The following is a 26,136-nucleotide window of genomic DNA, read 5'->3' as shown; positions in this document are numbered from 1 at the left end:
ATAATAATAATAATAATAATACAACAACTACCATCTACCAGTGGCAAAGAACTGGTGGGATCAAAAGCCCGAAAAAGTGGTCGAAAATGAGCAAGCAAAACTACTGTGGCACTTCCGACTTCAGACTGACCGAATTCTGAAGCATAACACACCAGACATTGTGATCATGGAGAAAAAGAAAGTATGGATCATCGACATTGCAATCCCAGGAGACAGCAGAATTGAGGGGAAGCAGCTAGAGAAATTAGTGAAATATGAAGATCTAAAAATCGAGCTGCAACGACTCTGGCATAAGCCCGTGAACGTGGTCCCAGTGGTACTTGGCACGCTGGGTGCAGTGCCAAAGGATCTCAGCGGACATTTGAAAGCCATCGGAATTGACAAAATCTCCATCTGTCAATTGCAAAAGGCCGCTTTACTGGGATCGGCAAACATAATTCGCCGCTACATCAAACAGTCCTAGGTGCTTGGGAAGCGGCCGACTGGTGATGAAATACGAAATCCAGCATAGTGATCTCGTTTGCTGTGTTGTACTGACATAACAATAACAATAACAATAACAATAACAATAACAACAACAACAATAACAATAACAATAACAATAACAACAACAACAACAACAACAATAACAATAACAATGCCATATTTTTGCAATAATTCCTGCTGCTGCTAAGTTTCATTGAAAACTTCAACTCCATATCTATTGGTCTGTGGCTGGCTGGTTGGGCTGGCTAGCTTCCGAAAGTGCAGCTCTGACAAACTCCAGAATTGGATTCCTTACTGGTACGGGTCACTCTGCGCCCTGGTAGTAAAAACAGCGATGCATGCGCAGTTTCGGGTGACCAGCAGGCGGGTGCGTCCCGGCAAAATTTTGCTTCTGTGCATGCGCAGGAAGCAAAATCTCACGAGGGGATGTGGGCGTGTAAGATTTTGGCAATTTTTTTCCTTCCGCGCATGCGCCGGTCACCCAGATCAACGCACGCATAGCACCGGTAGTGGCAGTAAGTAGGAAATCCTGCCTGTTCGACTCCCAGAATTGGAAACAGATGAATAAGTATAAAATGTGAACTTGGAGAGGGATGATAAGCCGTATATGGACAAACCCTACAGCCGTGATGGCGGATCTATGGCATGTGTGCAGGAAGTAGCACGTACAGCCATCTCTCCTGGACATGCAGAGTTATCGCCTGTTGCTCTTCCGGGTTCCAGCGTGCCACACAGCTGGTGTTAACACACGTGGGAGTGCCAAAAACTGAAATAACAGCCACTCATGTGCGCGCTTGGAAGATTATTTATTTATTTATTTATTTATTGATTGATTGATTGATTGATTGATTGATTGATTGATTGATTGATTGGATTTGTATGCCGCCCCTCTCCGTGGACTCGGGACGGCTAACAACAGTGACAAAAACAGAATGTAAAAATCCAATACTAAAACAACTAAAAACCCTTGTTATAAAACCAATCATACATACAAACATAGCATGCATAAATTGTAGAAGCCTAGGGGGAAAGATTATCTTAGTTCCCCCATGCCTGACGGCAGAGGTGGGTTTTCAGGAGCTTACGAAAGGCAAGGAGGGTGGGGGCTATTCTAATCTCTGGGGGGAGTTGGTTCCAGAGGGCCGGGGCTGCCACAGAGAAGGCTCTTCCCCTGGGCCCCGCCAACCGACATTGTTTAGTTGACGGGACCCAGAGAAGGCCAACTCTGTGGGACCTAACTGGTCGCTGGGATTCGTGCGGCAGAAGGTGGTCCCTGAGATAATCTGGCCCGGTGCCATGAAGGGCTTTATAGGTCATAACCAACATTTTGAATTGTGACTGGAAACTGATCGGCAACCAATGCAGACTGTGGAGTGTTGGTGTGACATTTATTTATTCATTCAGTCATTCAGTCATTAATCCATTCATTCCTTTAAAAAAAATCTGCTTTTTTATTTAATTTTATTAAAACAAAACAAAACACCAACAATCATACAACAAATATAGGAGTTCCTACTGCTCCGCTCTTGTCAGAGGTTTCCGGAGAAAAACCTTTACAAATCTTATCGTGCAAAGAAACATTTGCTTATACTTCATACTATTTACAGATTTATAGCTATTAACTAATTACTATTTATTTATTTGTAATATATTTAATTGTTCAATTATTCCTTAATCTTCTATTCAACCAATCATAGATCTTTTCCCAGACTTTATAATACAGTGGTACCTCTAAAGCAATGATTTTCAACCTTTTTTGAGCCGCGGCACATTTTTTACATTTACAAAACCATGGGGCACATTGGGGAGGGGGCTAAAAAAAGTTTGGACCAAAAAAATCTCTCTCTTCCTCCCTTTCACTCTATTTCTCTCTCCCTCTCTCTCTCCCTTCCTCTTTTTTCTCTCTTCCTTCTTTCCTCTTTTTTGCTCTTTCTCTCTCCCTCCCTACCTCCCTCTGTCTTTCTCTCTCCCACCTTCCCTCCCTCTCTCTCTCTCTCTTTCTTTCTTGCTCTCTCTCTTTCTTTCTCTCTTGTTCTCTTTCTCTCTTTCTTTCTTTCTTTCTTGCTCTCTCTCTCTTGCTTTCTTTCTCTCTTGTTCTCTTTCTCTCTCTTGCTTGCTTTCTCTCTTGCTCTTTCTCTCTCTTGCTTTCTTTCTCTCTTGTTCTCTTTCTCTCTCTTGCTTGCTTTCTCTCTTGCTCTTTCTCTCTCTTGCTTTCTTTCTCTCTTGTTCTCTTTCTCTCTCTTGCTTGCTTTCTCTCTTGTTCTCTTTCTCTCTTGCTCTTTCTTTCTCTCCTTCTCTTTTTTTCTTTCTCTTGTTTTCTTTCTCTCTCTGAGCTTCGCGGCACACCTGACCATGTCTCGCGGCACACTAGTGTGCCACGGCACACTGGTTGAAAAACACTGCTCTAAAGAACTTAATTTGTTCCGTGACCAGGTTCTTAAGTAGAAATGTTCTTAAGTAGAAGCAATCTTTCCCATAGGAATCAATGTAAAAGCAAATAATGTGTGCAAACCCATTAGGAAAGAAATAAAAGCTTGGAATTTGGGTAGGAAGAGGAAGAAGAGGAGGATGACAGTCACTGCTGAAGGAAGAAAGTGAGGTGGGGGGAATAAAAAAAATCCAAAACTTTAAGGCTTAAAAAGAAAAAGAGGGACTCTGAGGCAGCACCCAGAGAAAGGAAAATGCTCTGTTCTCTCTGGACTGCCAAAGCCTCCTTAAGCGCCATCGAAAGGCTCCTCTGGCAGCCCAGGAAAGCCCGAGATGGCCAGGATTAAAGGGGGAATGGTGGAAATTGGCCAGGCCTTAGTGCCGCTCTCAATTTTCCTGGGAAATTTTTCCGGGCTCGGGTTCTTAAGTACAAAATGGTTCTTAAGTAGAGGCAAAAAAATCTTGAACACCCAATTCTTATCTAGAAAAGTTCTTAACAAGAGGCGATCTTAAGTAGAGGTACCACTGTATTCTGTTTCCTCTTGTCCCCTTTAAAAAAATATTTTTTGTAGACCTGTGTAATAAAATAAAATAAATAAATAAATGATGAGTAGCATCACAGTTTGAAAGCAGAATCTTCCCATGTCCTTCCTGGAGATTTGAAGGATTGAAACAGGACTCTTTTCACCCAAATATTCTGGCTAGATTTTCTTGACCAGGCAAAAAAACAATGTGGCATCTCACCTGCCTCCCTGGTTATTGTCATCCTTCTCCCCTAGATTTGAATTTATCTACCTGGTCAACAGCTGTTTCATCAACTGGGACATGGAGATGTATTATGCGGAGAAGGACACCCCTGCCAAAGCTCGGAGCACAAGTCTGAACGACCAGTTGGGGCAGATTGAATATATTTTCTCAGACAAAACAGGCACGCTGACTCAGAACGTCATGACTTTCAAGAAATGCTGTATCAACGGAATCATCTACGGTAAGGTTGACCTGGAAATGAATGGATTCAGAACGCAGGCAAATGTACTGGCCATTTCAAAGTGCTGAAATTTGCAAACACTTGAATTAGTTAGGATAACAGAATACAAAATAACAAGAGTTGGAAGGGACCTTCTTGGTCATCTAGTCCAACATCTCCCACCCGCCCAAGCAGGAGACCCTACGCCAGTGATGGCGAACCTATGGCACGCGTGCCACAGGTGGCACGCAGAGCCATATCTACTGGTACACAAGTTGTTGCCCTAGCTCACCTTCAACATGCATGTGAAGTTTTTGCTTACACAGAACTGCCAATACAATACTCAGATTGAGGATTCCTTTTGCCCAAGTGCATTATTTTACATTTGGAAACATTAAACTGCAGTTTCCATTGCTTTGACCATTTATCTAGTAAAGCTAAATCATTTGCCATATTACAGACGCCTCCAGGAATATCAATCCTATTGCACACTTTAGAGTCATCAGCAAATAAGCAAACCTTCCCTACCAAACCTTCCCCTATGTCTGTTCTAGTTCTGGTGCAGCTGACCACATGGAATGGAGAGTGTGTGGCGGATGGTATTTGTAACTTCTCTTGGGCTTTGCACTTGAACTTCCTGTTCCTGTGCAAGAACATGTATTCCATTGGCTGTTGTCAGACTCCCATGAGGCCATGTACAAATCCTAGCAGTTTGTCTGAGCTACATTTGGTTGATGTTTGGCTGATGCAATGAAGGGGTTTGTTGGGCAATTCTTATAGCAGCTGAGGGCTAACCCGATCTTTGTATATATCTAGCTGCATGGAATTTTTGCCTATGAATACAGCTATCTATTAATTGATTGATTGATTGAGTAAACAAACAAATAAACAAACAAACATACAATAGATGGATAAATAAATCAGAATATTTAAATTCAGTTCAATTTGCAAAATAAAAAAAATATTCATCAAGTGAAACAATGTGAAAACCAAAATAAAGCAAAGGCTTAAAAGAACCATTATTGCCCGGCACAAAAAGGAGATGAAAAACTAACAGGTTTGCCTTGTTCCCAGGCAAAAAACCTCTTTCCAGATTTTCTACTATGAAGAATATTTTGTTTACAAAAGAATTTAGTAGAAATATCAGATTTCAACTGCCAGAGTACAACTTGCAATCTTCCTTAGAAATCAGGGTTTCTTGAACTGGGGGCATGCTAGATTTTTTTAGGATGCCTACGTTCTTAACTTCCAAGCCTTGTTTCCTTAATATTCTCTTTCTCCCATTTTCACATATTTCATAGGTTCAAGCAAGACTGAATGCAAATCAATGGTATGTCACATGTTCCCGCTGGAGGTCTGCCTGTTCCTGTGGCCCTACAAAGGGATATTGCGCAATGGCAATCAAATGAACTTTCCGCCAGCTGGTGGCAGAATTTTACCACTGCGTTTATAGAAGCAAAATAATTTTCTCAATCAGAAACTCATTCAACTCCATTCTTTTATTTATTTATTTATTTTAATAAAACTTTATTAATTTTTTTCAGAAAAAAACATACAGACATACAAACATTTAAACACATAGTAGGGGTTACAATTACCCCTCTCTTTTTAGAAGCTAACTTTTAATACAGAAAAAAGAATATATTCTTAAATCATTAAGTCAACATGTTAATCTAGATGAAAAGAAGAATTTTGTTTACACATTCTAATAAACATAAAACTAAGTTAATAAAAGAGAAAAATTCTAAAGTAATTTTAATATATTCATACATTTCTCATAACATTTTATTTTTATTTTTATCTCTCCACTTATAAACTTTATTCCAAATAGTATAAAATTCAGATTCTTCTTGGTCGTTCAGCCTTCTTGTCATCATATCCATCTCTGCACAGTCCAATTTTTTTTTACTACATCTTCTTTTTGGGGGACATTTTCCCCCTTCCAATTTTGTGCAAAAACTATCCTGGCCGCTGTTAAAATATGTACAAATAATAAAAAATATCTTTTTTATATTTCTGCTTGGTTATGCCTAAAAGGTAAAATTCTGGGGGGTTTCCTATCTCTTGTAGTGTAATCTCTTTTAACATTTTTTCTATCATTTTCCAATATATCTTGACTTTATTACAGGTCCACCATTGATGATAATAGGAACCTATTTCATTTTTACATTTCCAACACTTTGGGGAAGTAAAATAGAATGTTCCCAAATACAACTCCATTCTTTTAAACATCACAAGGCAGTTGGGTGTATCAGTTTGAAGACACTTTAGGGTGAATGCACAACAAGAGCTCCCAGCGCCCAGAGAAAGGAAACACTTTATTCGCTCTGGGCAGTCCGGAGAAAGGAAAATCGGGACTTTTTAAAAACCACACGAGACAAATTATTAAAATTTGGGTCTGTCCCACCAAAAGCAGGATGCCTGGTCCCCTTAGTCCAGTGTTTCCCAACCTTGGCCACTTGAAGATATTTGGACTTCAACTCCCAGAATTCCCCAGCCAGCGAGTGCTGGCTGGGGAATTCTGGGAGTTGAAGTCCAGATATCTTCAAGTGGCCAAGGTTGGGAAACACTGCCTTAGTCTAACTGCTATTGCTATAAATAGGAGGCCTTCTATGAAAGGTCATAAGAAGTGAATGACTTCCAAATTGAGCAAAATATTTGAGCCAATGATGTACTGGGGCCCTCTGGAGGACCTTAGCCAAAGAAAGTGCCCCACCCCAGCACTCTATGATTTTTTTCCTCCTTCCCAAGATGTGGGTGTACACAAACTTAGAGCCAACTAATATAAATGGGTAAAATTATCCTGGTGATTTTGAAGCCCATCTCTTGAGCTTTTTTTTTTTTCTTTTCTCCAAGGATTTGAGCTGGAATAAATATATAGACAAGAAGCTGGAATTTCATGATCCGTTGCTTTTGGAGACCATCCGGCGCGACCAGGACCCGGTGGTGAGGGAATACATGCGTTTGCTTGCCCTGTGTCACACTGTCATGGTGGAGGAGAAAGAAAGTGAGTAGACTAGTAGTTGATTCTACTTTCGGTCATCTCAGTTTTGCAGGAGTTGATCACGAGCAAAGCTAGAATATAGAAAGATAGAAGAAACATAGAAACATAGCAGAAAAAGACCTCATGGTCCATCTAGTCTGCCCTTTACTATTTCCGATATTTTATCTTAGGGTGGATATATGTTTATCCCAGGCAGGTTTAAATTCAGTTACTGTGGATTTACCAACCACGTCTGCTGGAGGTTTGTTCCAAGCATCTACTACTCTTTCAGTAAAATAATATTTTCTCATGTTGCTTCTGATCTTTCCCCCAACTAACCTCAGATTGTGCCCCCTTGTTCTTGTGTTCACTTTCTTATTAAAAACACTTCCCTCCTGAACCTTATTTAACCCTTTAAGATATTTAAATTTTTCGACCATGTCCCCCCTTTTCCTTTTGTCCTCCAGACTACACAGATTGAGTTAATGAAGTCTTTCCTGATCAGTTTTATGCTTAAGACCTTCTGCCATTTTTGTAGCCTGTCTTTGGACCCGCTCAATTTTATCCATATCTTTTTGTAGGTGAGGTCTCCAGAACTGAACACAGTATTCCAAATGGGGTCTCACCAGCGCTCTATACAGCAGGATCACAATCTCCCTCTTCCTGCTTGTTATACTTCTAGCTATGCAGCCAAGCATTCTACTTGCTTTCCCTAACGCCTGACCGCACTGTGCACCCATTTTGAGACTGTCAGAAACCACTACCCATAAATCCTGGGCTGATTTCTTCAATCATCCATTTGTTTATTTTATTGGCTGCCCACCAAATTCTCAGGAGTCTTCCACAACACCGGAGTTCAAAAAACGTCAATACCTCTTCCTAGCCTGCTTCTTCAAAGTCCAACTTTCGCTTACATAGAGTATTGCAACGAATACTAAAGCTTGCACAATTTTGATCATAATAGTTATAGATACATCACAGCATTTGAAGAATCATAGGATGGCGTCTGTTGATTTATTCTATTATCAAAGGCTCTCAGAGAAGTATAGATGGCTTCCCCCACAACATATACACACTTTTTATCTTCAGGCTAATCCTGTGAGGGTTTTTTTATTGCCTTTCAACTAAACATTGGTGAAATGGTTTAGAACAGTGTTTCCCAACCTTGGCCACTTGAAGATATCTGGACTTCAACTCCCAGAAGTCCCCAGCCAGCATTCGCTGGCTGGGGAATTCTGGGAGTTGAAGTCCAAATATCTTCAAGTGGCCAAGGTTGGGAAACACTGGTTTAGAAGACACAGTAAAGGAGCAGATAATAAAGACAACAATTCCTGGGAACCATTAATAGCCTAAAAATAGCCACAGCAGAAATAATAATTTAAAAAATACGCTAGAGTTTTTAAAAGGCAGGAAGAATATAAGGCAGGATATCTAAAGATGCTAGCATAAACCTCAGAGGGGTTTCCTTGAGAAAAGGTTGCCTACCCAGACCTTCCTCCCAGCTCTGAAATTTAGAATGTTTTACAAGGTCAAAATATTTCAAGTACTGTACACTTCATTTCTTATAATTGCAAGCCAATATTTTTTTGCTTATGTTTTGCTGTATGTTCTGACCTATAAAGCCCTACATGGCATCGGACCAGAATACCTACAAGATTGCCTTCTGCCGCACGAACCCCAGTGGCCGATTAGGTCCCACAGAGTTGGCCTTCTCCGGGTCCCGTCGACTAAACAATGCTGGGCCCAAGGGAAGAGCCTTCTCTGTGGCGGCCCCGGCTCTCTGGAATCAACTCCCTCCAGAGATCCGAACAGCCCCCACCCTCCTCACCATCCATAAGATGCTGAAGACTCACCTCTGTCGCCAGGCGTGGGGATGATTACCTTCCCCTTCGTTGTCTCTCTGACCTCTATAGCATGATTAACTGGGTTGAGTGTGTACGAATGCATAGTTGTGATTTTATGATATGGATTATTTTATATTAATGTTTTTTAAATTGACTTTTTAAATTAAAATTGACTTTTTTAAAATTAAAATTGACTTTTTTAAATTGACTTTTTAAATTAAATATTAGATTTGTAATGTACTGTATAACTGTTATGTTGTGAGCCGCCCCAAGTCTTCGGAGAGGGGCGGCATACAAGTCTAATAAATTATTATTATTAATTATTATTATTGTACTGCGCATAGAAAGGGAAATGTAGTAACTAGGTGCTAGATACCCATCTAAAGCAGAAGATTCCCCAAGATTCCTCTAGGCAGCAGTAGGATGGATGGATGGATGGATGGATGGATGGAGGGAGGGAGGGATGGAGGGATGGATGCATGGATGCATGGATGGAATTAATGAATGAATTAATGCAAATATACATGTACCAGGATAATACAGCTAGTCCTTGACTTATGACCACAATTGAACCTCCAAATGTTTGTTGCTAAGTGAGATGTTTGTAAAGTGAACTTTGCCCCACTATACAACCTTTATTTATTTATTTTGGTTTATTCATTTATTTTATTTTATTTCAATTTATTTATTTGATTTATTTTGATTTCTATTCCGCCCTTCTCCTGAGACTCAGCGTGCTTACAACATATTTTTTTTTTTACCTAAATACACGTATCCGGCTTGGTTTACATCCTGATTTTCATCAGAAGCACATACAGAGTTGTATATGTTTTTACATCAAATTGAAAACATTTTAGTCTATGTTCACTGTAAATACAGTACATTTTATGAAACGAAAAAATAAAAAAGAAAAGAAATATTTTAGAGAAGGAGGACTTGAAAGGGAATAGGAAAAAAAGACTTCAAAAAACCGAGAAAATCTAGTTTCCAATTTTGAAAAAAGAGATAAACATATTGATTGTTAATCTTTTAAACCTTGCGTTCTATTTCACTTATTTGATTGTTTCTTTGTTTAAATCAATTATAGAATTTATCCCAAACTCTATAATAATCCGTTTCTTTTTTCCCCATCTAATTTTTTTGGTTAGCATATCCATTTAAGCACATTCCAATTTTTTAAAAATAATTTTGGAACAATCTTTTTGCTTTCAGATGAGCTTGTTTACCAAGCTGCTTCTCCAGATGAGGAAGCCCTGGTAACAGCTGCCAGAAACCTGGGTTATGTCTTCCTCTCCCGCACTCAAGATACCATCACGATAAGTGAACTGGGCATACCACGGACTTACAAGGTGCTGGCATTGCTCGATTTTAACAGTGTGAGAAAACGGATGTCTGTTTTAGGTGAGTATTTGTTGAGCTGCAAAGTATAGCTTGTCTAATGGGTATTTGGGCAAATGTGCAGGATTGGGAAATATATATACAGTGATACCTCGTCTTACAAACTTAATTGGTTCTGGGACAAGGTTTGTAAGGTGAAAAGTTTGTAAGACAAAACAATGTTTCCCATAGGAATCAATGGAAAAGTGATTAATGCATGCAAGCCCAAAACTCACCCCTTTTGCCAGCCACAGCGCCCATTTTTGCACTGCTGGGATTCCCCTGAGGCTCCCCTCCATGGGAAACCCCACCTCTGGACTTCCGTGTTTTTGTGAGGCTGCAGGCGAATCCCAGCAAGGGAATCCCAGCAGCGCAAAAACGGGTGCTTCGCTGGCAACGGAAGTCTGGAGGTGGGGTTTCCCAGCGAGGGGAGCCTCAGCAAAATTGCAGCATTGCAAAAACACGGAAGTCCTCGAAACCCCACCTCCAGACTTCCATGTTTTTGTGATGCTGCAATTTCACTGAGGCTCCCCTCACTGGGAAAACCCCACCTCCAGACTTCCGTTGCCAGCGAAGCGCCCTTTTTTTGCACTGCTGGGATTCCCCTGCAGCATCACAAAAATGTGGAAGTCTGGAGGTGGTGTTTCCCATGGAGGGGAGCCTCAGGGGAATCCCAGCAGTGCAAAAACGGGCACTTTGCTGGCAACAGAAGTCTGGAGGCGGGGCATCCCAGTGGCGGAGGCTTGGGTTTGTAAGGTGAAAATAGTTTGGAAGAAGAGGCAAAAGAATCTTAAACCCTGGGTTTGTATGTCAAAAAGTTTGTATGACGAGGGGTTTGTAAGACAAGGTATCACTATATTTTAAAGTAGAGAATTTATTTTAAAGGAAGATTGTTTTATTGCTTAGAACAATAGGAAGCGGTGGCATACAAATTAATGCAACTAAATAAATCTGGTGAGGAAAAAAACTGTATTAAAAATCTGAGCTAAAATTGACAAATGAAAAATGAAATCAACCGATAGGAATTTTGATGTCTCTGTGCGTCCATGTTCACTCCTTACCTGCTGCTGAATTGGGATTAATTAAAATTAAATTTACCATATTTTTCAGCGTATAAGACGCACTGGAGTATAAGACGCACCTAGACTTTAGAGGTGGAAAACAAGGAAAAAAGTATTCTGAACCAAATGGTGTAGTAATATATTATTTAATAAAATACAAGTGTGGCAGAATACTTTTTACAACCATGTACACTTTTTACAAACTTCAAACTTGACAGTTTTAAAACTAGTGGACTTCAACTCCTAGAATTCCTCTTCCAGTCATGCTAGATGGGGTAATTAGAAGGCAAAAACAGCCCCATGTTTGTTTTTTAGAAACATAAAAACATAGAAGACTGACGGCAGAAAAAGACCTCATGGTCCATCTAGTCTGCCCTTATACTATTTCCTGTAATTTATCTTACAATGGATATATGTTTATCCCAGGCATGTTTAAATTCAGTTACTGTGGATTTACCAACCACGTCTGCTGGAAGTTTGTTTCAAGGATCTACTACTCTTTCAGTCAAATAATATTTTCTCATGTTGCTTTTGATCTTTCCCCCAACTAACTTCAGATTGTGCCCCCTTGTTCTTGTGTTCACTTTCCTATTAAAAACACTTCCCTCCTGAACCTTATTTAACCCTTTAACATATTTAAATGTTTTGATCATGTCCCCCCTTTTCCTTCTGTCCTCCAGACTATACAGATTGAGTTCATTAAGTCTTTCCTGATACGTTTTATGCTTAAGACCTTCCACCATTCTTGTAACCCATCTTTGGACCCGTTCAATTTTGTCAATATCTTTTTGTAGGTGAGGTCTCCAGAACTGAACACAGTACTCCAAATGTGGCCTCACCAGCGCTCTATATAAGGGGATCACAATCTCCCTCTTCCTGCTTGTTATACCTCTAGCTATGCAGCCAAGCATCCTACTTGCTTTTCCTACCGCCCAACCACACTGCTCACCCATTTTGAGACTGTCAGAAATCACTACCCCTAAATCCTTCTCTTCTGAAGTTTTTGCTGTTTTTTCACAAGAAACGAGGCATTTCTGCCTTCCTGCAGCACCCAAGGCTCCCCAGACCTTTTCCCCACACTAATTTTGTGAAAAAATGGGTGAAAAACAGCAGGGGCGTGAGGCTTCGGGACAGCAAAAATGGCTGCATTCCGTGTATAAGATGCACCGACATTTCCACTCTCTTTTAAGGGGCGGGGAGGGGGGGGAACCTGCGTCTTATACTCCGGAAAGTATGGTAATTGTTTTATGACAAAATAAACTGGGAGATATCCCAAGGGTATTTTTTCCAAAAGGCAGCTGGACCTTCTTGGTTGTTTGCTTTGAAAACATTTCACTTCTCATCCTGGAAGCTTCTTCAGTTCTAACTGACTGGTGGGGAATGGAATGATGGGGTGGGGTGGGAGAAGAAAATTGTTGCTTTTTTGATGGAGATGGGCAGGGGCAGGCTTCAAAAATCTTAGCAAGGGGTTCTCTGCTCGGTTGCTGGGTGGGCAGGGCCATGGTGGGTGTGGCCTAGTCGGTCTCCTGCACCAGAGTGTGCCTCCTTGAGCCTCTGGGAGGGCGAAAACAGCTTCCCCAGGCCCGTTTCTGGCCTTTCTGAACTTCCAGTAGGCCCGTTCTTCACCCTCCCAACGCCTCCACGCGTGCCCTGCCCTTACCTGCAATTTCCAGGGGGTTTTTTGCTTCCGTGCATGCAAATAAATGAATGAATGAATGAATGAATGAATGAATGAATGAATGAATGGATAAATAAATAAATAAATAAATAAATAAATAAATAAATAAATAAATAAATAATTATCTTGATCTCTTTTTCTCAGTGCAGGACCCTGAAGGTTGCATCAAGCTTTATACCAAGGGAGCAGATTCTGTGATCCTAGAAAGACTCCACAGTGACCGGATCAATGAAGGTTGCACCATCAAAGCACTGGATGTAAGTTTTGCATTGTATAGAAAAGCCAGGATGGGGAGCCATGATTGTTTAGCTGAAGCTCTGCCCCATTTTAATTACAGTCAACAATTACAGTCAATTTCTCTGCTTACTTTTGAGTCAATCACTCTTCATCCAGGGACCCTCTGCCAGTAAAAACAGAGCTCAGGAGGGCCACACACGGTCCTCCTGAGCTCCATTTTCGCTGGCAGAGGGTGGCAAGAGGCTGTCGCAGCTCAAAACAGAGATTGCGAGGGCCACACGCGGTCCGCCTGATCTCCATTTTCACTGACAGAGGGTGGCAGGAGGCTATCACAGCTGAAAACGGAGATTGCAAGGGCCACACATGGTCCTCCTGAGCTCCATTTTCGCTGGCAGAGGGTTGCAGGAGGCTATCACAGCTGAAAACGGAGATTGCAAGGGCCACACACGGTCCTCCTGAGCTCCATTTTCGCTGGCAGAGGGTTGCAGGAGGCTATCACAGCTGAAAACGGAGATTGCAAGGGCCACACATGGTCCTCCTGAACTCCATTTTCGTTGGCAGAGGGTTGCAGGAGGCTATCACAGCTGAAAACGGAGATTGCAAGGGCCACACATGGTCCTCCTGAGCTCCATTTTCGCTGGCAGAGGGTTGCAGGAGGCTGTCACAGCTCAAAGCATAACCTGGGAGCCTGTTTTCACTGGCTGAGCGCTCAACCCACCACAGGTGCTCCCGACACAAGTGACATTGAGTCTAGCCATGTCCATCCCTGACTATTCCCACTCGGCCCTCCCAAGATCAAACACACCCCTGATGCATCCCTCAACGAAATCGAGTTTGACATTACTGTATTAGAAGATCTCCAAAGTCTCTTCCAACTCTACTATTCTGCTATGTTACACTGCTGAAGTTCCTGGAGGAAAGTTTGGATGAGAACCTCACAAATAAGCAGAAAAATCCATAGCAAGTGCCACCTCCTGAACAACCCATGCTTGTCCTTTCCCCCCAGAGTTTTGCAGCGGAGACCTTAAGGACTTTATGCCTGGCTATGAAAGAAGTGGACGAACAGGACTACACTCTGTGGAGAAAGAAGCACCATGCAGCAAGCATCTTATTACAGGGCCGGGCCCAAGAGTTGGACAAAGTATATGAGGAGATTGAGCAGAATCTCAAGGTAAAAGTTGGTTTTGGTCTGGATTGTCAACCGAGTCAAAGGGAGAACTTGGAGAGTTGACATTATTCTGACATTATCCCGAGTCTGGAAGGAGTTGGGTGGCTTATTATTTGAATGAATGAATGAATGAATGAATGAATGAATAAATAAATAAATAAATAAAATTAGAATTCTTCATTGGCCAACTGTGATTGGGACACACAAGAAATTTGTCTTTGGTGCATATATAAAAGAAAAAGATACATTTGTCAAGAATCATGAGGGACAAACTTAAATGATTGTCATAGGGGTCAAATAAGCAATGAGGAAACAATCAATATTAATAAAAAATCTTAACAATTCAAGCAACAAGTTACAGTCATGCAGTCATAAGTGAGAGGAAATGGGTGATAGGAATGATGAGAAAAAACTAGTAGTGATAGTAGTGCAAACGTAGTAAATAGTTTGTCAGTGTTGAGCGGATTATTTGTTTAGCAGAGTGATGGCATTTGGGAAAAAACTGTTCTTGTGTCTAGTTGTCTTGGTGTGCAGTGCTCTGTAGCGACGTTTTGAGGGTAGGAGTTGAAACAGTTTATGTCCAGGATGCGAGGGGGTCAGTAAATCCATTTCCGTCAATGGAACGGCATTCCTCCCGTTCCGCCTAGTAGCCCACCCCTGACTATGACAATCATTAAGTGTTGTAACTCATGATTCTTGACAAATGTATCTTTTATTTTATGTACACTGAGAGCATATGCACCAAAGACAAATTCCTTGTGTGTCCAATCACACTTGGCCAATAAAGAATTATATTCTGTTTTGTTCTGTTCTGTTCTATTCCTCTTGGAGAAGGGCGGCCTATAAATTTGATTAAATAAATAAATTTGATTAAATATTCTATTCTATTCTAATTCTATTCCATTCCATTCTATTCTATTGGGCTCAATTGGGTCATATGCCAAGGACTACCTGGACTATACTCTGAAATTCATACTGTGACGTTTGTATTGTGAAGTTTGGAATCAAACGCTTGTTTGTTTTTCTTTCAGCTCCTGGGTGCCACAGCCATAGAGGACAAATTGCAGGATGGGGTTCCTGAGACCATTCATCTCCTCAAAAGGGGGGACATTAAAGTGTGGGTGCTAACTGGAGATAAGCAAGGTACATCAGCCCATTTCTAGCACCAGGGAATCCTCCAGAATTTTTTTTCTAAATTATTCTAAGTGATTTCACTCTACTCCAAGACACATTCCTACAGCTAAGTAAAGAATCTGGAAAGTTAAGTTTATAAACCAGGGGTCTGCAACCTTGGCAACTTTAATCCTGGAGGACTTCAACTCCAGAAAGAAACAGACTGATCAATAACAGCAAGACTAGGTGTAAAAATAGGCTATTGAATTTTGATTGATTGGAAAATGTTTTCTGCTATAGCTATTTATTTATTTATTTATTTATATTTATTTATTTTTTAGATTTGTATGCCGCCCCTCTCCGCAGACTCGGGGCGGCTCACAACAGAATAAAACAATTCATAACAAATCTAAATTGTAGTTTAAAATATTTAAAAACCCCATTTACAAAACAAACATACATACATACAAAACATACCATTCATAAATTGTATATTCCCGGGGGAGATGTCTCAGTTCCCCCATGCCTGATGACAAAGGTGGGTTTTAAGGAGCTTGCAAAAGGCAAGGAGAGTAAGGGCAGTTCTAATATCTGGGGGGAGTTGGTTCCAGAGGGCCGGGGCCGCCACAGAGAAGGCTCTTCCCCTGGGGCCCGCCAACCGACATTGTTTAGTTGACGGGACCCGGAGAAGGCCCACTCTGTGGGACCTAATCGGTCGCTGGGATTCGTGCGGCAGAAGGCGGTCTCGGAGATATTCTGGTCCAATGCCATGAAGGGCTTTAAAGGTCATAACCAACACTTTGAATTGTGACCGGAAATTGATCGGCAACCAATGCAGACTGCGGAGTGTTGGTGAAACATGGGCATACCTAGGAAAGCCCATGACTGCTCTCGCAGCTGCATTCTGCATGATCTGGAGTTTCCGAACACTTTTCAAAGGTAGCCCCATGTAGAGAGCATTACAGTAGTCAAACCTCGAGGTGCTGAGGGCATGAGTGACTGTGAAAGCAGTGAGTCCCGGTCCAGATAGCTATATTCTTAAGGTATATGTATTGATGCATATGTATATGGAACTGTGGAGAAATTTATTTTATGTTTTTTTAAAGAAAGAGGAATACCTGTAGTCTTAAAAATAACTTTTTTTCATGGATGGAAGCAGAATGTGCCACGCTCCATCTTTTAATCCCATTGCTGGTCTTCGTTGGGTTTGCAGAAACTGCTGTCAATATTGGGTTTGCTTGCCAACTCCTTTCCGAAGACATGACCATTCTGGAGGAGAGCGAAATCAGGTACAATTGCAAGATGTGTTTGGATGTCTGTGGTTGGGCAAGTGAAAGGAAGTACAGTGTTCCCTCGATTTTCGCGGGTTCGAACTTCGCGAAAAGTCTATACCACGGTTTTTCAAAAATATTAATTAAAAATACTTTGTGGGTTTTCCCCCTATACCATGGTTTTTCCCGCCCGATGGCGTCATATGTCATCGCCAAACTTTCATCCGACTTTAATAAATATTTTTTAATAAACTTTAATAAATAAACATGGGGAGTAATGATCTAAATGGTTGCTAAGGGAATGGGAAATTGTACTTTAGGGGTTTAAAGTGTTAAGGGAAGGCTTGTGATACTGTTCATAGCCAAAAATAGTGTATTTACTTCCACATCTCTACTTCGCGGAAATTCGACTTTCGCGGGCAGTCTCGGAACGCATCCCCCGCGAAAATCGAGGGAACACTGTAAACCCAAAGTGAGAAATAATTAGGTGTTGTTTGGAAGTCCTAGATCAGGGGTGGCGACTCGAAGCTGCGCGTGCATGGCACCAATAGTGGAGGTAAGTTGTTGGGGAAGAGTTTTGCGCAAGCAGAAAGTAACCCCACCAACTAGCCACAGTTCACAACTATATCTAATTGAAGTTTTCAATGAAAAACACTGCAGCAGGCTTTCTTGTAAAAATATATTTTACTTTTCTTCTTAATAAAATGTTTCTCTAGATAAAGTATCACAATACTATCATACACTACTATTACATCCACCACTGCAACCACCCACAAACCACTAAGCATTAAACCACCAACCACTATAACAAATCACTCTATGACAAACCACCCAGTGCAAACCACACCCATGCCAGGGCGTTACTCCTAATACAGTGGTACCTCATGATACGAACCCCTTGTCTTACGAACAACCCGAGATACGAACCCGGGGTTCAGAAAATTTTTGCCTCTTCTTATGAACTTTTTTCTTCTTACAAACTCGCCACCGCCAAGAAGCCCCGCTGCCCGGCTGTCACCTTTTAAAACAGCCCGGGGGCTTCTCGGCGGCCTCCTGAATGCTGAACCCGGAAGTTCGGGTTTGGCGTTCGGGTTCAGGAGGATGCTGGGAAGCCCCCCGGCTGTTTTAAAAGGTGACAGCCGGGCGGCGGGGCTTCCCAGTGGCCTCCCGAACCCGAACTTTTGCCGAACTTCCGGGTTCGGTGTTCGGGAGGCCGCTGGGAAGCCCCGCTGCCCGGCTGTCACCTTTTAAAACAGCCGGGGGGCTTCTCGGCGGCCTTCCGAATGCCGAACCCGGAAGTTCGGGTTTGGCATTCGGGTTCATGAGGATGCTGGGAAGCCCCCCGGCTGTTTTAAAAGGTGACAGCCGGGTGGCGGGGCTTCCCAGTGGCCTCCCGAACCCGAACTTTTGCCGAACTTCCGGGTTCGGTGTTCGGGAGGCCGCTGGGAAGCCCCGCTGCCTGGCTGTCACCTTTTAAAACAGCCGGGGGGCTTCTCGGCGGCCTCCTGAATGACGAACCCGGAAGTTCGGGTTTGGCTTTCGGGTTCAAGAGGATGCTGAGAAGCACCCCTGCTGTTTCAAAAGGTGACAGCCAGGCGGTGGCGTTTTTTTGCGGTTCTTTTTTCTTCGTTGCACGGATTAATAGATTTTACATTGTTTCCTATGGGAAACAATGTTTCGTCTTATGAACTTTTCGTCTTACGAACCTCCCCCTGGAACCAATTAGGTTCGTAAGACGAGGTATTACTGTATATAGATTACAGCCAATCAGATTGCAGCACAGTTAGCAAATCCATGATTACATACAGATTATGGCTTGCATCAGCCTTCCCCATGGTTACAGACCATTTTCTTGCATTATAATATTACCTCAAGAAATAAACTTATTTCTGGCATAAGAAGCAACCCCCGCTTGGTGCAGAGCAAATATGGACTCTGTTCCTGAACACCCAGCTTTTCTTTATCTTTATTTCAGACTCAGAAATTAAACTTTTCATGAACATCCTATAGAATTCAAAAAAATCTCCTGGGAATGGAGATTTTTGCTGTATCCTTCCCTTGATATGTCCACCAAGCCACACAATGCCCACCAAGCAACAGCCACAGAAGGATGGGAGGGTTAAGATGTTGCAGATGCATTTTGAACAAGTGCCGGGGTCAGGGTGGTGCAGTATTTAGAGTGCAGCACTGCAGGCTACTTCAGCTAATGCTAACTGTAGTTCAGCGGTTCAAATCTCACCACCAGCTCAAGGTAGACTCAGCCTTCCATCCTTCCCAGGTGGGTCAAATGAGGAGCCAGATTGTTGGGGACAATAAGCTGACTCTGTAAACTGCTTAGAGAGGGCTGCAAAATCACCAGGAAGCGGTATATAAGTCTAAATTCTATTGCTAAATGGCTCAACACTGGTGATTTCAATCGGTTTGATGACTTCCGGATTCAAGACGCCATCTTGTTTTGACGCCATCTTGTTTTGACGCCATCTTGTTTTGACGCCATCTTGTTTTCCCGCCATCTTGTTTTTCAGTGAGATTCTGGAACCATCCTGGTACAGCAGCAACAGTTTGGCTGGCAGCGGTGAAGCCCTGTGCGACATCGGCTCTTTTCTTCCTTACCAGGCATCGGGAGCGCATGTCAAAAAAGCCCTGGTGGTCACTGGGGACTTCCTTGTAAGATAACATTTTTAACGGGTCCCTCTTCGCTGTAGTATGGGTAGTCCTCGATTTATGACCTCGATTTGAGGTTAAGGTTGACCTTGCACAGGTTCGACTAGTGCACCAATTGTGATCCTACAGGGTGTGTTCCAAAAGTAATGCAATTTTTTTTTAAAAAAAGTAATTTATTGAACAGATTTGCACTAAGACTTAAAATTCTTCAAAGTACTGTCCTTGGGCCTCTACACATTTTTTCCAGTGACTCTGCCATGACCGGTAGGTGCCCTGGAAGGCGTCTTCAGGTACCTTTCGCAAGGTCTTCGTCACAGCTGATTGGATCTCTTCTATGGATAAAAAATGGGTTCTTTTCAGGGCTGGGAACAAAAAGAAGTCTGCTGGGGCGACATCAGGACTAGGGGGGGGCAGTGTTGGCACCTGGTGTTTGGCCAGGAACTTGCGGACTCGTAGTGCATTGTGTCAAGGCGCGTTTTTCATCCATAGAAGAGATCCAATCAGCTGTGACAAAAACTTTGCGAGAGGTCCCCGAAGACACCTTCCAGGGCATGTACCGGTCATGGCAGAGTTGCTGGAAAAATTGTGTAGAGGCCCAAGGACAGTACAGTGGAACCTCATCTTACGAACACCTCTTCTAACGAAACTTTTCAAGATACGAACCCGGTGTTTAAGATTTTTTTGCCTCTTCTTCCGAACTATTTTCACCTTACGAACCCAAGCAGCTGCTTGAAGAAAGAAAAGGGGGGGCAGCTTGGAGGAGTAAAGATTTTGCATTCTTGCAAAGGCACTGAAACGGTGTCTTTTTAAGAAAGAAAAGGGAGGGGCAGCTTGGAGGAGTAAAGATTTTGCATGCTTGCAAAGGCACTGAAACAGTGTCTTTTGAAGAAAGAAAAGGGAGGGGCGCCCCCCTTGCCTTTCTTCCTTCCCACTCACCCTTTAGCATAGCCTTGCTTCTTCCACTCGCCCCCTTTAGCTGTTCCTCCCTGCCCTCTGTTCACCTCCCTTCTAAAGTTTGGGATTTTCCTGAAGGATTTGCACACATTATTTGCTTTTACATTGATTCCTATGGGAAACATTGTTTCATCTTACGAACTTTTCACCTTACGAACCTCCTCCTGGAACCAATTAAGTTCGTATGATGAGGTACTACTGCACTTTGAAGAATTTAAAGTGTTTGTGCAAATCTGTTCAATAACTTTTTTTTTAAAAAAAATTGCATTACTTTTGGAATGCACCCTGTACTTGGATCGAGAGGTTCTTCTCAGAGTCACTCATGTCCTTATCACCTCATGGCTGGACTATTGCAATGCACTCTATATGGGGTTACCCCCTGAAGAGTGTTCGGAGACTACAGTTGGTTCAGAATTCAACCGTGCAAGCCTCTAGATACACCTTCAACCCAATTCCAGCAACCCTTCTTGGTAGGACAGCTATAACTCTGGGAAAAGAAATCACGCCCTTGGGTTATGTGTCTGGGCTTCATCTCTTCCCCAGGAGAAAATCTTTCACACGGAGGAGGACAAGAAGTTAAAGAAGAAGAAAAGCCTTTTGGAGCGCTTTCGCTTTCGGACGAAGGACACCGTCAAGGAGCACGGGAACCTCATTGAAAAAGCCTTTGTGGAACTGGCTACCACTTGCCAAGCTGTGATCTGCTGCAGGGTCACCCCCAAGCAGAAGGCCCTCATTGTGCAAATGGTGAAGAGGCACAAGAACGCCATCTCCTTGGCTATCGGAGATGGGGCCAATGACGTCAACATGATTAAAAGTGAGTCTCCGGCCCCTTTTTGGTCTCAGAGATAACAGTCTGGGATTGCCAGGTTATGATCTTAAATTGGCTTTCCTCAGCCAAGAGGCAAGGAGATGGAACAGGTAGCCCTCAACTTGCAACGGTTCGTTTAGTGACCGTTCAAAGTTACAATGAAAAAGGTGACCTATGACCGTTTTTTTAAAGCCCTACATGGCTTAGGACCAGATTACTTATGGGACTGTCTCCTGCCTCACACGTCCCAGTGGCCAATTAGAGTCCACAGAGTTGGCCTTCTCCAGGTCTTGTCAGCCAAACTAACTTTCTTTCTTTCTTTCTTTCTTTCTTTCTTTCTTTCTTTCTTTCTTTCTTTCTTTCCTTCCTTCCTTCTTTTCTTTCTTTCTTTCCTTCCCTTCCTTCTTTCTTTCTTTCCTTCCTTTTTCTTTCTTTCTTTCTTTCTTTCTTCCTTTCCTTCCTTCCTCTTTCTTTCTTTCCTTCCTTCCTTCCTTTCTCTTTCTTTCTTTCCTTCCTTCCTTCTTTCCTTTCCTTCCCTTCCTTCCTTCTTTCTTTCTTTCTTTCCTTCCTTCCTTCCTTTTTCTTTCTTCCTTCCTTCCTTCCTTCCTCTTTCTTTCTTTCCTTCCTTCCTTTCTCTTTCTTTCTTTCCTTCCTTCTTTCTTTCTTTTCTTCCTTTTTCTTTCTTTCTTTCTTTCTTTCTATATTTCTTTCTTTCTTTCTTTCTTTCTCTTTCTTTGATTTTTTTTATGCCGCCCTTCTCCTTAGACTCAGGGCGGCTTGCAACATGTTAGCAATAGCACTTTTTAACAGAGCCAGCATATTGCCCCCACAATCCTCATTTTACCCACCTCGAAAAGATGGATTTTGAGATTCAAACTGGTAGGAGGAGGTAAGAGGAACCCGCCCCTGCTTCCAAATCTGTTATTCTGTAAAATAATTGCTGAAGCCAGAATTGGGACGTGGTCTGATGTTAGCCCTGCCTTGTGTTCCCTCCAGCTGCGGACATAGGGGTTGGAATCAGCGGGCAAGAAGGCATGCAGGCAGTACAGTGCAGCGATTATGCGCTGGCTCAGTTCCGTTACCTTCAGAGGCTCCTCTTCGTCCATGGCAAGTGGTCCTACCTCCGCATCTGCAAATTCCTCCGCTACTTCTTCTTCAAGACATTTGCCGGCATGATGGTGCAAATCTGGTTTGCTTTCTATACCGGATTCACAGCACAGGTGAGTGGTAATTCCCCACATTCCACCCTAAACCCCTGATCTTTTCAGTTTGCTTTCTATTTCTGAGCTCCTGTGATGTTGGGAAGCTCCCAGCCAGACATAGGGGACGAATCAAGCAGGGAAGTAGTCTTGAATCCTTGTGTGGCCACAAGAGGCATAGGTATGCCCATGTTTCGCCATCACTCCGCAGTCTGCATTGGTTGCCGATCAATTTCCGGTCACAATTCAAAGTGTTGGTTATGACCTTTAAAGCCCTTCATGGCATTGGACCAGAATACCTCTGAGACCGCCTCCTGCCGCACGAATCCCAGCGACTGATTAGGTCCCACAGAGTGGGCCTTCTCCGGGTCCCGTCAACTAAACAATGTCGGTTGGCGGGCCCCAGGGGAAGAGCCTTCTCTGTGGCGGCCCCGACTCTCTGGAACCAACTCCCCCCGGAGATTAGAACTGCCCCTACTCTCCCTGCCTTCCGTAAAGTTCTTAAAACCCACCTCTGTCATCAGGCATGGGGGAACTGAGACATCTCCCCCGGGCATGTACAATTTATGTATGGTATGTTTGTGTGTGTGCTTATTAGTATATTGGGGTTCTTTTTAAACTTTTTTAAATATTTAAATTTATTTAGATTTGTTAGGATTTGTTTATGCCTTGTTGTGAGCCGCCCCGAGTCCGCGGAGAGGGGCGGCATACAAATCTAAATAATTAATAAATAAATAAATAAATAAATAAATGAATGAATGAATGAATGAATGAATGAATGAATGAATGAATGAATGAATGAATAAATAAATAAATAAATAAATAAATAAATAAATAAGCCTGACCCTCCTCACCCCCATTTCCCTTTAAGTTAAATAAAACCTTATCAGCTTGTTTCCAAGAGGAAACAAGAAATCTGGGGAGATTCTTGTAATGTAGGTAAAACACAATAAAGTGGTTGACTTGAACTTTTCACGAGTGGCTCTGGTTGTAGGCTTGTCCTCAACATTTTAATTTAATTTAATTTAATTTAATTTAATTTAGTTTAGTTTAGTTTAGTTTAGTTTAGTTTAGTTTAGTTTAGTTTAGTTTAGTTTAGTTTAATTTAATTTAATTTAACTTAACTTAACTTAACTTAACTTAACTTAACTTAACTTAACTTAATTTAATCAATTCAATTGATTTATATGCCGCCCAATCCCATGGGACTCAGGGCAGTTTACAACATATAAAATAATACAGAGATACAGCAATAAGTCAAATATAAAACAATACAAACGTTAATAACCCAATGAAACTAATCAATGAAAACCCTAAACTACACTGTACAGTCTACGCTCATGCATACCAAATAATCATAGCTCAGCTGTGACCAGTAATGGGCAGCCAAAAACTTTAGTGGGTGTGGCTTATTTTGTGGGTGTGGCTTGATGGTCATGTGACTGGGTAGGAGTGGCTTGCCAGCCATGTGACCAGGTGGGAGTGGCTTGAACAATCATCATCGTTCAAGTGAACTGTTAAGTCCTCAAATTACAACCTCACCAGTGTCGCTCTCTGGGGTGACAATTTGCTTCGTGTTTCCCGTGCTCTCCTTCTTGGGTCACCCCCTGCCTCAGGCTGGGTAGCTAGGCGAACGGGTGCCAATCAGCTGTTGAGAAAAGATGGGGGAGGAAATGGGCCCCCTGCAACTCCTGCCCGTGCTGGTCTCCCTGCCGCTTTTCGAGGAGGATGAGAGGGTGGGATGGTCAGCTGGAGCTGGACACACAGCTTCATTTATGTTGTGAGCCGCCCCAAGTTCTCGGAGAGGGTCGGCATACAAATCCAATGAATAAATAAATAAATTTCCACTGGTGGAACTGCATTCCACCCCATCCTGCCTGCTGCCCACCCCTGGCTGTGACTAGTATGTTAAACCCCAGGCCTGCTGGCAGAGCCAGTTCAAGGCCTTTAGGAAGGCTTGAACGGGTCCAAACACGAGCTACAAGAATGGTGGAAGGTCTTAAGCATAAAACGTATCAGGAAAGACTTAATGAACTCAATCTGTATAGTCTGGAGGACAGAAGGGAAAGGGGGGACATGATCGAAACATTTAAATATGTTAAAGGGTTAAATAAGGTTCAGGAGGGAAGTGTTTTTAATAGCAAAGTGAACACAAGAACAAGGGGACACAATCTGAAGTTAGTTGGGGGAAAGATCAAAAGCAACATGAGAAAATATTATTTGACTGAAAGAGTAGTAGATGCTTGGAACAAACTTCCAGCAGACCTGGTTGGTAAATCCACAGTAACTGAATTGAAACATGCCTGGGATAAACATATATCCATTGTAAGATAAAAGTACAGGAAATAGTATAAGGGCAGACTAGATGGACCATGAGGTCTTTTTCTGCTCTCAGTCTTCTATGTTTCTATGTTTCTAGTAAGGTGGGAGTGGTACGGATATCGGGGGGGCAGATGGTTCCAAAGGGCGGAGCAGTCACAGAGAAGGCCCTCCCCTACAGGCCTGTCAACCTGCATTGCTTAGTTGGTGGGACCCAGAGAAGTCCAACCCTGTGGGATCTGATTAGTCTCTGGGCGGTATGCGACAGGAGATGGTCTAGTAAATATTTCTCTGGTCGACTAGTTTTGTCACATTGTCAAAGAATGAAGGATGATATTTCTAGCGTGATCTGTTCTTGACAAACCCATGATATGCTTCAGGTTATGACCTTGTTTGTCTCTACGTGTTCGGAGATTCATTGCTTAATTATCTTTTCCAGAATCAATCCCAGGTATTGATGACAGGCTGATAGGTCTGTACTTTCCTTCATCCATTTCCCCACTTTTTGGAACATAGGAACTACATCAGCTCATTCATTCATTCATTCATTCATTCATTCATTCATTCATTCATTCATTTATTGGATTTGTATGCCGCCCCTCTCCGTGGACTCGGGGCGGCTAACAACAGTGATAAAAACAATATGTAGCAATCCAATAATAAAACAACTAAAAAAACCTTATTATAAAAACCAGACATACATACAGACATACCATGCATAAACTATAGAGGCCCAGGGGGAAAGAATATCTCAGTTCCCCCATGCCTTGACGGCAGAGGTGGGTTTTAAGGAGCTTACGAAAGGCGAGGAGGGTGGGGGCAATTCTGATCTCTGGGGGGAGTTGGTTCCAGAGGGCCGGGGCCGCCACAGAGAAGGCTCTTCCCCTGGGTCCCGCCAAACGACATTGTTTAGTTGACGGGACCCGGAGAAGGCCCACTCTGTGGGACCTAATCAGTCGCTGGGATTCGTGCGGCAGAAGGCGGTCATCTGGTAGTTTCCTGGTGTTCCAGGATCTATGAAAGGTGTGGTTCAATGGTTCTGAGATCATGTCTACCGGTTCCTTCAGAACCTTGGGGTGTAATCCATCCGATCCCTGATAACATGATAAGATTTTCAGCATGAATTAATTTTGAACTCACCCCATGTCTTTAAAACAATTGTGACACACCAATGTATTTTACCTATGTGTGGTGGAATGCTGTCTGGATTCCCAGGAAGGGGGGGGGGCTAAATTTCAGAGGACAAAGAATTGGAGGCTTAGATAGTTTGGTTAGGACAGGAGTCTGCAACCTGTGACTCTGTGGCTTTTTCATCCCTCTGCTGCGGCTCCCTGTCACTCAAAATATGCGTCAAAATTGCCAATGTGTGATATTCACCACCGGCACATGATTTATTGAGCTTTTCAACCCATCCTTTTTTTTTCCAGAGTTCAAAAGGTTTTTGTTGCATGCAGAAATAAAAATGTGTTTTCTCTGTAGCAGGTCATTGATTTCATAAATGCAGCACACTATAGTTTTTTTATACATAGTGTAAAGGTAAAAAATGATATATGCAGTGCTATCTTCATTTTAGATGTCAA

General features: G+C 42.5%; 1 protein-coding gene across 1 annotated transcript in view; it reads left to right on the top strand.

Annotated features, from left to right (window-relative positions):
• The window catches only part of ATP8B3 (ATPase phospholipid transporting 8B3), an 87,397-nt gene that overhangs the window by 41,932 nt on the left and 19,329 nt on the right, over positions 1-26,136 (top strand). The window contains exons 13-23 of the mRNA XM_070732626.1: positions 3,693-3,901; positions 5,182-5,210; positions 6,737-6,887; positions 9,920-10,108; positions 12,968-13,080; positions 14,067-14,231; positions 15,260-15,371; positions 16,555-16,630; positions 19,138-19,279; positions 20,774-21,044; positions 22,035-22,258. Coding sequence (XP_070588727.1) covers positions 3,693-3,901; positions 5,182-5,210; positions 6,737-6,887; positions 9,920-10,108; positions 12,968-13,080; positions 14,067-14,231; positions 15,260-15,371; positions 16,555-16,630; positions 19,138-19,279; positions 20,774-21,044; positions 22,035-22,258 — 1,681 coding nt within the window. The remainder of the gene's footprint in view (positions 1-3,692; positions 3,902-5,181; positions 5,211-6,736; positions 6,888-9,919; positions 10,109-12,967; positions 13,081-14,066; positions 14,232-15,259; positions 15,372-16,554; positions 16,631-19,137; positions 19,280-20,773; positions 21,045-22,034; positions 22,259-26,136) is intronic.

Source organism: Erythrolamprus reginae, chromosome 1 (genome assembly GCF_031021105.1).
Source record: "Erythrolamprus reginae isolate rEryReg1 chromosome 1, rEryReg1.hap1, whole genome shotgun sequence".
Classification (NCBI taxonomy): domain Eukaryota; kingdom Metazoa; phylum Chordata; class Lepidosauria; order Squamata; family Dipsadidae; genus Erythrolamprus; species Erythrolamprus reginae.
Note: the sequence above shows the minus strand (reverse complement) of the source record. Positions and strands in the feature narration are given on the sequence as shown.